This window comes from Raphanus sativus, chromosome 3, assembly GCF_000801105.2.
Source record: "Raphanus sativus cultivar WK10039 chromosome 3, ASM80110v3, whole genome shotgun sequence".
Classification (NCBI taxonomy): Eukaryota; Viridiplantae; Streptophyta; class Magnoliopsida; order Brassicales; family Brassicaceae; genus Raphanus; species Raphanus sativus.
In genome coordinates, this window is record NC_079513.1 from 19,892,848 (window position 1) to 19,904,651 (window position 11,804).

Sequence of the window (11,804 nt, forward strand, 5' to 3'; positions counted from 1 at the left end):
AATAAATATTTTAAATCTAAGATTTTAACTATATATATATACATATATATTCTTAAATATAATTTAAAATAAAAAAATATTTCTCTTAATTTTATGCTTAATTATTGATATTTATATTAATTATTGGCCAGAATAATAATATATAATAATAATAAATTAAATTTTAAAATTTAAAATTTTAACTTTTAAAAAATTCATCACTACACATGGTGCATGAAAAACACCTAGATTAATAATTGTGACATGACTACTAAAATTGATGACATGTCTTATAGATTAATATGACATAAAAATATATTTAATGTTAATTTACATTTTGGTAAATTTTTTAAAATATGGTAATAACTCATATATTATATTATCGTCGATTTATATTTTTGGACTTTTTAAAAATATGGTAATAACTCATAAATCATCATTAAAATAAATATATTTAATTATGGCATTTCAAATTTCGAAATATTATTTAAACTAAAAAATATTTTAAAAATATATACATATTTTTAGAAAATTATAAAATTAAATCATAAAATCAAATGAAATCGGAAAATCATTAGTTTCTTATATATATCTACAGATTTTATAAATATTGTTTAACTTTAATTTTTGACAAATATGCAATTTAAATATTTATTTAATATATTTAATTAAAATAAATAGATAGAAAAATTTACCTAAGATTATAATTTTAATATATACATGCACATTCCTAAATATAATTCAAAATAAACAAAATTGTTTTTATCTTAATTTTAATGTTCAGTTAAATTAAATTTATATTAAAATATTGATAAGAAAGAAATAAAATTTATAATATTAATAAAAATTAAATATAATGTATATTTATCTATTAAAAATATTTTAAAATTCTTTTACTGCACATGGTGCATGGTGCAGGAAAACACCTAGTTGCAAATAACATCAAAAGAGAGAAACCCTTTTGTCTTCTAACGGCTGAGATTTGAAGATGTCCTAAAACCCCCTAATCACACTCATTTTACGTTCAGACAGAGAGAGAGAGATGGCGGGGCCTCTGCTTCGATCTCTCTGGTCAAACACCACTCGAACATCCTTCTCTTCCCATCTCAAATTCGGACACTCTCTCTCCTACTTTCGAGCCTTCTCAGCTGCCGCCGGAGCTCATCCTAACAGCTCGCTCGATCCTAATAGACTCCGGAACGTGGCTGTGATCGCTCATGTCGATCACGGGAAGACCACACTCATGGACCGGCTTCTCCGTCAGTGTGGAGCCGACATCCCTCACGAGCGCGCAATGGATTCAATCAGCCTCGAGCGTGAGCGAGGGATCACTATTTCTTCAAAGGTTTCGCCTTTTCTGTGAAATTGGAGCTAAGGGTTACTTCCTAATTTTGAAAATGGTTCGGGGCCGTAGACTTACAAAGCCGAAGACTTTCTGTCTTTTTTTTATTCTTCCCCTTTTATGTTCTGTTCTTTTGTCTGTAAAGGTTTTGAGCTATGGTCTTTTGACTATTGTTGTGTTTATTCTTTTTTTTCTGTTTAAAGTGTTTATTTTTATTGTTTCCTTGCTTTCATTACAATGTAACATAACAGCTGAAGTTTTATGTAAAATTTTCCTGACAGGTGACATCTGTGTTTTGGAAAGACAATGAACTCAACATGGTTGACACACCTGGTCACGCAGATTTTGGTGGGGAGGTATGTGAGACTGATCTCTGATAAGCTAGCGTAGTATTGATTCTCATGCTCAATTTCAGCAGAGTTACATATCAAAATCCGTATATATATATATATATTCGATGAACTGAATTAGATTCCAGGAGGAACATGCTTTTTCTTTGACAAAATACAATTAGTAATAGATAATTGTTGGAAAGTTTAGGCTTTGTTTTTATGTACCCCCTGAGATGACTATATATGGTATATTTGGAATGTAGGTGGAACGAGTCGTTGGTATGGTTGAAGGAGCTATATTAGTTGTTGATGCTGGAGAAGGCCCTCTTGCACAGACTAAGTTTGTTCTTGCTAAGGCCTTGAAGTATGGTCTTCGGCCTATTCTCCTCTTAAACAAAGTTGATCGACCTTCGGGTATGAATCTTCATTCACTTTTGCTTTTAGTAATCTCCTTTCTTTCGTAAAGTTTTTCTCTCATCCTTTATTTATTTTCCTATGCCAGTATCAGAAGAAAGGTGTGATGAAGTGGAGAGTTTGGTGTTTGATCTTTTTGCAAATCTTGGTGCTACAGGTAAAATTAATTTATCAGTTTCTTATTTAGTTTGCCAATGATTACTAGTAATTTTTTTGGACTTAATCGATATTTATGTCTTTTCTCGTTTACTACAGAGGAACAACTAGATTTTCCTGTGCTTTATGCCTCGGCAAAAGAAGGGTGGGCATCTTCTACCTTCACCAAAGAACCTCCTGCAGATGAGAGGAATATGTCACAGTTGCTTGATGCTGTAGTAAAACATGTTCCTCCACCAAAAGCAGACCTTGATGCGCCATTTCTGATGCTGGTAATTAAAACTTCCTGCTAATGAATTCTGGACTTGGGATGGCCAATATTGTATATGTAACGTTCTTTCACTTTTTTTCTGATTTTTCTATATAGTGTAGCTCTCTCTACATCATTCAATTGTGTTCCTAACTGCTGCCGAGATAGACTAACACAGTTCACTTGGTTTGTGTTAGAGATCCCAAAGTAGAGCTTCAGTTTAGATACCTGTTTAACTTTGGATTGATTGTTAAGTAACTTGTTGTGTAAGTTCAGAAGCATTGTATGTTAACTATATCCGTTATTAGATCTCTCAAGAAAGCTAGAAGGATTGACAAACTAATTGCCTTGACTTTGGTTTGAATTTATTTGGAATAAAATTCAGAGTTTTTTTGTGATCTTCAGCTTTCCTTTTTTGAATGTATTATTGCTGTGTAGATTATAATGCTTAAAGCCTTTGGCGATAGAATTTTACAAACATTTTTCACTTGTGAGTTACCAGGTTTCAATGATGGAAAAGGACTACTATCTGGGGCGAATATTAACGGGAAGAGTATCTTCTGGAGTTGTCCGTGTTGGAGACAAAATCAGTGGACTACGCAAAACTGATTCAGGCTCGGAGAAAATAGAAGAAGCAAAGGTTTGTCTTTACATTGCTTTTTCAGTTGTGTTTTGATGTCTCATCTAAGCAGATACAGACATCTTTTCTCATAGGTGGTGAAGCTAATGAAAAAGAAAGGTACAACCATTGTTTCAATTGACGCCGCTGGAGCTGGTGATATAATCTGTATGGCTGGTTTGACAACTCCATCAATAGGCCACACGGTGGCTAGTGCAGAGGTAATATCCAGATAGACTACTTCCTTATTTCAGTTTTAAATAATACAAAAGTAAATTTTGAATTCAACAAAACTTTCTCAAAATCCACTGATCCACTGTTTGAAAGTTTAGGCAGCTTGAATGGGTACCTAATTTTTTTTTTATCTTTTTTTTTTGGTATTACAGGTCACAACCGCGCTCCCTTCAGTTGAGCTGGATCCACCGACAATTTCTATGACGTTTGGTGTCAATGACTCTCCTCTGGCTGGTCGGGATGGCACCCAAGTATGTTTTATTTTAGCAACAAGACGTAGCTCTAGCCATTGTACTCTTCTTTAAACTTTAGCAGCCTCATATAGTCATATTTATCTGGTTTGCTGCATCTTTACATCTGAATTCACCTATATGTTGGTAGCATTCTGAGTTTATTTGTCCCTCCCCCCCACCAAGCGATATTAGAAGAAATGCTGTGTATTCGGTTGTAGACCAACCGGGTCTGGCACATGTTTGATGGGGTTTTGCTAATATGCATATGCAGTTAACTGGAGGGAAAATTGGGGACCGGCTAATGGCAGAAGCTGAAACAAATCTTGCCATAAACGTCATTCCAGGCTTGTCAGAGTCATTTGAAGTCCAAGGAAGAGGAGAACTTCAACTTGGTTTGTGCTTTTCCAATCTGTATTTTCTTCACCTGTAAAGATGGAAATAAATATGAAAATACGTCCGGAAAACATGTAACTGTTGTATCTATTTCTCCTCGCAAAGGTGAAGTAATCTTCCGTCGTGTGACTAATAGGTATCTTGATTGAGAATATGAGACGGGAAGGTTTTGAGCTCTCCGTCTCCCCACCTAAAGTCATGTGAGTTTCATCTTTTCCGTTTGCATAAGTTACACCACATTGCTACATCAGCTGTATAGTTAGAGTTGGATTTTGAGTGTTTCTACTATGTGATTCAGGTACAAAACTGAAGATAAACAAAGGCTTGAACCAATTGAAGAGGTGACTATCGAGATTAACGAAGAGCACGTAGGATTAGTGATGGAAGCTCTCTCCCACAGGCGTGCTGAAGTTATTGACATGTGTCCTGTCCCTGGAAATGATGGTAGGACGAGACTGTCTTTAACTTGTCCTTCAAGGTTAGTTTAGTGACTTCAGTTAGATTTATTATACTCATTGAAGAAAACTTAACCAAAGGATACTTGCGTTCCACAGAGGTTTGGTTGGGTACAGATGTGTGTTTAGCAGCGATACCCGTGGAACAGGGTTCATGCACCGTGCTTTTCTGAGTATGCAGCTTTTTGTACTTTCATATCTGTTCCAATTCGGTTGCTAATTTCTTCTCTAGTTTGATAACGGTTGTATATTTCGTCCCTGCAGAGTATGAAAAGTACCGAGGTCCACTTGGAAATGTTAGGAAAGGAGTGTTGGTACGTTTATGGGTTACTCAATATCTAACCATTTTTTGGTGCATATCTATATCTTATTGTCTTATGGCTGATTGTGTGTGCCCTGCTCTCTCAAGTTATAACTCAAAATTTGCATCTCTTGATGAAACAGGTTTCAATGGGATATGGAACTATTACAGCTCATTCACTTATGGGTTTAGAAGCTCGTGGGACTCTCTTTGTGTCTCCGGGACTGGACGTGAGAACCTTTCTAAATATGTTAATATATAATACACATGTTCTGTTTCTTTATTGGTTTAGTTATTAGTAGTTACAAGAACACTTATGTGGTCCTCTCGAGCGTTGGATGCTTTGCTAATGCTGCATCTTGTTCTGTTTTTTTCTGTCTTTTAACAGTCATACGATGGCATGATTATTGGTGAGCACTCACGAGATACAGATCTTGATGTAAGTTATTTAGACTCACAGCTCATCAGTCATCCACACTTAAAATACCATGGATTCACTTGCCTTGCAAACTACACAGGTTAACCCGGTTAAGGCCAAAGAGCTTACCAACATACGCTCTGTTAACAAAGACGAGAATGTGAAGCTATCTCCACCTCGCCTCGTATGTACCACCCTATTCTCTAGCTTGACTTTTTCTCACAACATCGAAAGAGACAACAGGAGAACCGTTCTTCTTGATGGTATAAGTTCTTACCCTTTGTATTGTGATAATGCTTTTCGATTCAGATGACACTTGAGGAAGCTATAGGATACGTTGCCTCAGATGAACTTATTGAGGTAACATTGTTAATCGCCAATCATATGAACTTTGAGGAACGTTTTGTTTCTGGCGTCTTATTCATTGGTTTAAATGTGTTCAGGTTACTCCAAAGACGATTAGGTTGAGGAAGAGATGTCTGGACGTTACCAAGCGTAAATCACAGAGCAAACGAGCCAAAGAGTAATTAAACCTTCCCCGGTTATTTTCCGGTTCAGTTTTTTTAGTAAAAGTTAGTTGGTTGTTCGATTCTGGCCTCATTTTCTTGTCACAATCTTACAAAAAAGGAAAATTATTGAGTATGTACTGGGAACATACTCAGATTATATAGATTCATAACTTATACGCAATAAGGATACATTCTTCTGTTGAATAACAGAAAGAAAATAGATTCGTTAGAGTGTTGTATCATCAAAGAGTTCTGTGGATGGCCCTTGATTCTATTTGACGACCAAAACAGGTCTTGAGTTCCACATTCCAATTTGCACATGTTCTTTGTGAGAACTTCAAATTAGATTTTTCATAAATTCCAAAGATGGTAATATCTGTTCTCTATACAGGACGAGTTTGTTTAAGGTGTAATATGCTATTGAAAAGAAAAAAAGATTTGAAACTAATCCATGAAGTGATCAAAGAAAAAATTTAACTAAACATTAAGTATAAGCAATAATGATTAAAAAACCAGCGTAAAAATCTCAAAGAAAACCCTAAAAAAATAAAACAAACATAAAATCTTTAAAGAAAAACTAGGGTTTGTAAAAGAAGGAAGGAGAGGATGCTTAACCCACTCCACACACAAGGGTCTGAGGCTGCATTGTGAGGAAGTGATGCAATTGTTGCAGCATCTACTGGAAGAACCTCAAGAGGATCCTCCCATGGCGGTGAAGGCTCAGGTTTAGGATCAGGACAAGTAGGATTAGGTTTAGGGTTTGAATTAGAAGTAGATGAGTTGTTTTGTTGAGTTGTTGTGGCAGGAGTATTCTGCAGAGAGGCAGGAGCCACGACTAGGACCTCAAGCTTTTGACCAGATTCACAGTGACCAGGCACACCGCATATGAAGTAATAGTGTCCGGTTCTGTTAAGCTTAACCGGTTCATACTCGGAGTGATATGTGGTCAGAGCGGAGTTAGGGTTGCAGGACTCGTAATCTTCGAAGCTCACTTCCAACACGTTGTGGAGATGTTTGTATTGAAAGATGAGGGAATCTCCGACATAGAAAGTCTTTGAAGATGACCATGTCTTGTAGTAGTCAAGGCCCATCTTTGTCGTCCATCCGTTGGTGTCTCCAACCTCGTAAAAGGATGTTGCACGCGCTAATCCCATTAGTGACAACGCCGCAATTAACAAAGTCATGATTCTATTCATCATCATTGGTTGTGATTCTTTACTTGATCCGGAGGTAGAAAACAATGAGAAAGAGATGGAATTAGGTAGATTTGTGTTTGTTTATATACAACTTGATGGAGGCTTCCCATACTAGAATGGTTTTAGGATTGCAATTTTAATATGTTTGATTGGTCCACTTCGGATATTTATTAGTGAAATTGTTTGTTTTTATTTTATATTTTTGTTAGTTAAACTTGGCCTTTTTCCTCATTCATTGGAGATTTTGTTATAATTTGGTTTCCTAGTCGTGTATGACTTTCTTTAGAAACAATTAATAACTTTGGAAAAATCTTAAAAAAGAATTGAGATACTAACAATATTGTTTTGTTTAGTCGATATATATATACTTAGATTTATCTTATTACTTTAATTTATTTATTTTTTAGATAATTCTTTGTGATGATCATCATCAGATAATATCAAAGAATAATTATTATCATATGTATATCTTTGAAATTTTTATAATAATTAATTTATTAATTTATAATTGACTACATAACTACCTAATAATTAAATAAATATAATACTCCCTCCGTTTTGTTATAATTGTTGTTTTAGGTTTATACACACAAAATAAATAAAAAATATTTAATTTTACATATTCTTAATATCAAAACATCATTACATACATTTAAACATATGGGATAATTTGAAAAATACTCCATTTATGTTTTCAAATTTGAAAAATACACTTATTTTCTCTTTTTTTGAAAACTACACTTTATTATTTGTGATAAGACATTCTTATCCTTAATTAAATTAAAATTACAAATATTAATAACTAATCGTAAATCTGAAAATACTGTTATTGTTATGTTTGTGATAAATATATTTTTGAAATAATTGTATATTAATTATATGTTGGTGGTGTCTTCATGGCGTAGAAAATTAATGGATTGAACACATTACCATCATTACTTAATGAACAACAGCCAAATCATTTTTTTTCCATGAAACTGCAAGAGTCTTCTGTGTTACATATGTACAAAGTTCACAACTATATCATTTCTCATTTGAACCATTACGTGCTAACAAAAAGAGAAAAGATACCATCAATACGTGTATGGTTGTATATAAAGACAAAAATATCCGAATCGGAACAAGTGATCATTTAATTATTGGCTAAAACGTTCGTATTACTGACTGATTGTTTTTTTAGAATCCTACTAACAAGAATGCGGTCAACTGTGATGAAAATCTGAAGAGCTTTTGTTTGGGTAGCAACAAATTAAGCTATTCGAGTTTAGCTATTTTTCAGTTGTATTGTTGATTTATTTTATTTTTTTAAATATCTTAACGTTAGTTAGAAGGTATACCTATATAGCTGGTCTAGTATATTTTCTGTATTTTTAAGGTGACTCTTGTTTTTCTATATTGCTTGGTCTCATATATTTTTAACGATGATAAAGAGAACAATGTTTCGGGTTAACATCTTATTGGTAAGCAATACATAAGAGATGGCAATTTAATGGGGCATCTTTAATTTTTTAAGCATTGGCATCGTTTGTTTAATCAAAAGAAATGTAAGATATACTTATTTATATGCATACTGAGTCAATGTGATTTGAGACCAAAATCAACAAAAATCCTATTATTGTTGTATTTGTTAAAAAAAAAGAACCAAACAGAATATTTCTGAAATCTTTTTATTAAGATCTTTAGCGTATATATTAGAATAATTATAGACATTCAAATTGGATGATTTGGTCATTTCAACTTCAAACAAGTGTAGTTTTCAAAAAAAAACAATGCAATTTTCAAAATATAATCTCAGGTAAAGGTATTTTTCCAAATTTCCCCCATATTTAAACCAATAAAAAAATCATATAAAATTAATTAATTTTGTGTTAAAATCATAAAAAGATACTTAATTTGAAATAAAGATTTTAATATACAACAGCAACTAAATTGAAACAAAAAGAATAGTTTGTTAAAGATATTAACAAGATTAACTGCTCTAATTTTTAAAGTGGGATCTTAGAGCGAAAATATCATATTACAAATAATAGTATAGATATGTATAATAATAACTAATAAAGAGTAAGATGTTTATATTAGCATGGTATTAAAACCAAAAAAAAAACTAGTTCTCTCTTTTCTTCAAATCTTTTTTTTTTCTCTCTTACACGCCAAACTTGGAAGTATCATTTGGTCATTGGATACATTGATCAGAATTGAAAAATCACCTTCTTGATTCGTTGCTTTGGTTTTTATAATTTGTGCTGCAGGAAGTGATGTTTTGGGAGCTGAGGCAGCCACATGGTGATCCAGAAGTGTTGGCTGCTGAATCCAGGGAACAATATTACAAGGTACCCTCCTATTCGTTAGATAATCATCCTTTCACGGTATGGCTACTTGTTTTACGGTTTGAGCACTCATGAAAAGCGCATTGGTTTTGCACGAAACTCTTTAATATTCATCGACACTTCGGTTTTTACTCTCTTTGACTTTTTGGATTGTTTTTCTGCAGCTGAAAAATAAGCTACAGCTTCTCACAGTTTATTTCATACACACCAGAGATAACACTTAGGTTTGTCTTTCTCCTACAAAAAACATCAAAACCTCTCAAAATAAATATAATTCTATCTGTGTTGGAACTTCTGTTAACAGTTTTGGTGCTGGCTTGATGGGTTCATTAGCTTACATGAGAATGCTTGGTAACACTGTAGATGCCATGGCAGATGGTGCAAGAGTAGTTATGAAGAAGTACGTGTTACCTCTTTCTATTCAAATTCATTTCGGTTTAACTATATTGAGAAGACTCTCACTCACATTTGTCTTTTCTTCTTGGCTGGATTGATCTATATCTGATAGAGGTGCAGCTGCACAGCCACGGTTACTAGTACCGGTTGTGTTGGTTATGATAGTCAATAGATGGAAAGCGTAAGCCTTTTCTCTCTTGTCCATTACCATATCTTTTCATTGCAACTAACTTGGTTTCATCAATCAGATTTACTTTTTGAATTTTTTTTGGCAGAATACTTGTTCCTCAGTATGGATTCATGCACTTGGAGTTGATACCAATGTTGGTTGGGTTCTTACAAAATATCTACATTCTTTCAAGCTATAGAAGAAGCCGTCTCCATTTTCTACTAAATAAAAGTATAAAACGATGTAATTGCACTAAACTTCAGTTTATATAACAAGTTAGTTTGTGTTAAAAAAAAAAGTTATATTTGTTCTGTGTTAAGGCCAATGATAGGTCAAAGTCAGTGTTGTAAGAAAATGTAATATAAATTCATTCGTAGCTGCAAACCACCAACAGATAACATTACATAGAAATCAAAATGCATAAAAGAAATTAAAGTACTTAAACCTAAGTGAAGTAAAACATAGAGAGTTAACCTATTAACTCTTTAAGTTTCAGACCAAACCAGGTCCAATGTTGGTCTGATCGTAATCTACGTGAAGTCTTCCTTCGTAAACATAATCGAGCTTCTCACAAGTCTTCTCAATCTCTTCAACATCTTTCTCGGAGCAAGTATCATCGGCAACAACAACGGTAGTCGTTTTTCTTTTCAGGTTTGTAGTTGGCGACTGAACGATGCCTCCAAACAACAATCTTTACGACCTTGTCGTTTCCAAAAGTGGTGCAAGAAATGACTTTCGCTTCCATTTTTTTTTCTTTGAGTCTTTGTTTTTACTCTGCTTCTGACGCAGTCGGACAACTTTAGGATTAGCAAACACTAAACCTAGAACGAATTCAAGTTAGAAAACTTCTGGAAATCCACTAGATAGATAAAAGCTCTCAATTAGAATAATTTGTGTCTTACAAGAGCCTAGAACCTCTCCTTATATAGAGAATGATCTCAACCATAAAATAGGAAAAAACAAACTTGAACAAAAAAGGAAAAACTCAAAAAAATGGAAAATATAAAAAAGGAAAAACTAGTACATCTTTCCTACATCAGTCTCCTCCACGTGAAAGGCATGTTTGATATGCATCAAACTCTTTAATCATCATAATAAGCTCTTTGGTTCTTACTCTTTTTGATTGTTTTTTTTTTTCTTTTTTTTTGCAGTTGAAAAATAAGCTTCTCACAGTTGGAATTGGTGGTGTAGGTTTAGTCTCAGCTTATATTTCATACACCCCAGAGAGATAACACTAAGGTTTGTATTTCTCCTGCAAACAACATCAAAACCTCTCAAGATAACTGTAAATCATCTGATCCGGACTTCTGTTAACAGTTTTGGTGCTGGCTTGATGGGTTCATTAGCTTACATGAGAATGCTTTGGTTAGATGCCATGGCAGATGGAGCCAGAGAAGTTATGTAGTACCTGTTACCTCTTGAGAAGGTCACTCACATTTGTCATTTCTTTCTTGGCTGGATTGATCTGATAGAGCCATAGAGGGGCAGCTGGACGACACGGTAACTAGTACCGGCTGTGTTGGTTATGATAGTCAATAGATGGAACGTGTAAGCCTTTTCTTTCTTCTCCATTATCATATCTTTTCATTGCAACTAACTGTGTTTCATCAATCAGATTACTTTTTGAATATGTTTGGGCAGAATACTTGTTCCTGAATATGGGTTGATACTAATGTTGGTTGGGTTCTTTACTTACAAAATTGCTACGTTCTTTCAAGCTATAGAAGAAGCCATATCCATTTCTACTAAAAAAAACCGATGTCTAAAAGCACCAACTTCAGTTTTTATAAACAGTTAGTTTTGTTCTGTGTTAAGGCCAGTGATCAGGTCAAAAGTCAGTGTTGTAAGAAAAGTAACTAATAAACTCACATATAAAACTCATTCATAACTGCAAAATGCAAGAGATAGCTTAGAACATAGAAATCAAAATGCATAAAAGAAATTAAAGTACTTAAACGAAAGTGAAGTAAAGCATAGAGAGTTAACTTTAACTCTTTAAGTTTCAGACCAAACCAGGTCCAATGTTGGTCTGAGCGTAATCTTCGTGAAGTCTTCCTTCGTAAAACATAATCGAGCTTCTC

General features: G+C 33.9%; 2 protein-coding genes and 1 pseudogene across 3 annotated transcripts; 1 reads left to right on the plus strand and 2 right to left on the minus strand.

Annotated features, from left to right (window-relative positions):
- The first annotated feature begins 985 nt into the window (after positions 1–985).
- On the plus strand, positions 986–5,941 carry LOC130509182 (uncharacterized). 2 transcript variants are annotated; one of them, XM_057004906.1, is made up of 18 exons: positions 986–1,324; positions 1,603–1,677; positions 1,917–2,067; positions 2,156–2,224; positions 2,323–2,495; positions 2,976–3,113; positions 3,188–3,313; positions 3,479–3,577; positions 3,831–3,951; positions 4,089–4,152; positions 4,251–4,430; positions 4,507–4,580; positions 4,672–4,721; positions 4,852–4,938; positions 5,097–5,147; positions 5,227–5,310; positions 5,436–5,486; positions 5,570–5,941. In XM_057004906.1, the coding sequence occupies exons 1-18, from the start codon at positions 1,022–1,024 to the stop codon at positions 5,651–5,653; spliced, it is 1,980 nt and encodes a 659-aa protein (XP_056860886.1). In that variant the 5' UTR covers positions 986–1,021; the 3' UTR covers positions 5,654–5,941. The 2 variants fall into 2 exon arrangements, with proteins under 2 accessions (XP_056860886.1, XP_056860887.1); XM_057004907.1 differs by having other exon boundaries at positions 1,055–1,379.
- Positions 5,942–6,201: 260 nt separating this feature from the next.
- LOC130510079 (blue copper protein-like) lies at positions 6,202–6,819 on the minus strand. The gene has a single exon (XM_057006424.1). It carries the CDS (start codon positions 6,817–6,819, stop codon positions 6,202–6,204), a length of 618 nt encoding a protein of 205 aa, XP_056862404.1.
- Positions 6,820–10,075: 3,256 nt separating this feature from the next.
- On the minus strand, positions 10,076–10,468 carry LOC130509185 (oxysterol-binding protein-related protein 1B-like; annotated as a pseudogene).
- Between the last annotated feature and the right edge of the window lie 1,336 nt (positions 10,469–11,804).

Excerpts from the sequence above, each read along its gene's own strand:
- LOC130509182 (XM_057004906.1), top strand. The coding sequence starts at position 1,022 with ATGGCGGGGCCTCTGCTTCGATCTCTCTGGTCAAACACCACTCGAACA. Across the intron at positions 3,114-3,187 it reads AGAAAATAGAAGAAGCAAAG|GTGGTGAAGCTAATGAAAAA; the intron begins GTTTGTCTTTAC and ends CTTTTCTCATAG. Across the intron at positions 4,722-4,851 it reads ATGTTAGGAAAGGAGTGTTG|GTTTCAATGGGATATGGAAC; the intron begins GTACGTTTATGG and ends TTGATGAAACAG.
- LOC130510079 (XM_057006424.1), bottom strand. The coding sequence starts at position 6,819 with ATGACTTTGTTAATTGCGGCGTTGTCACTAATGGGATTAGCGCGTGCA.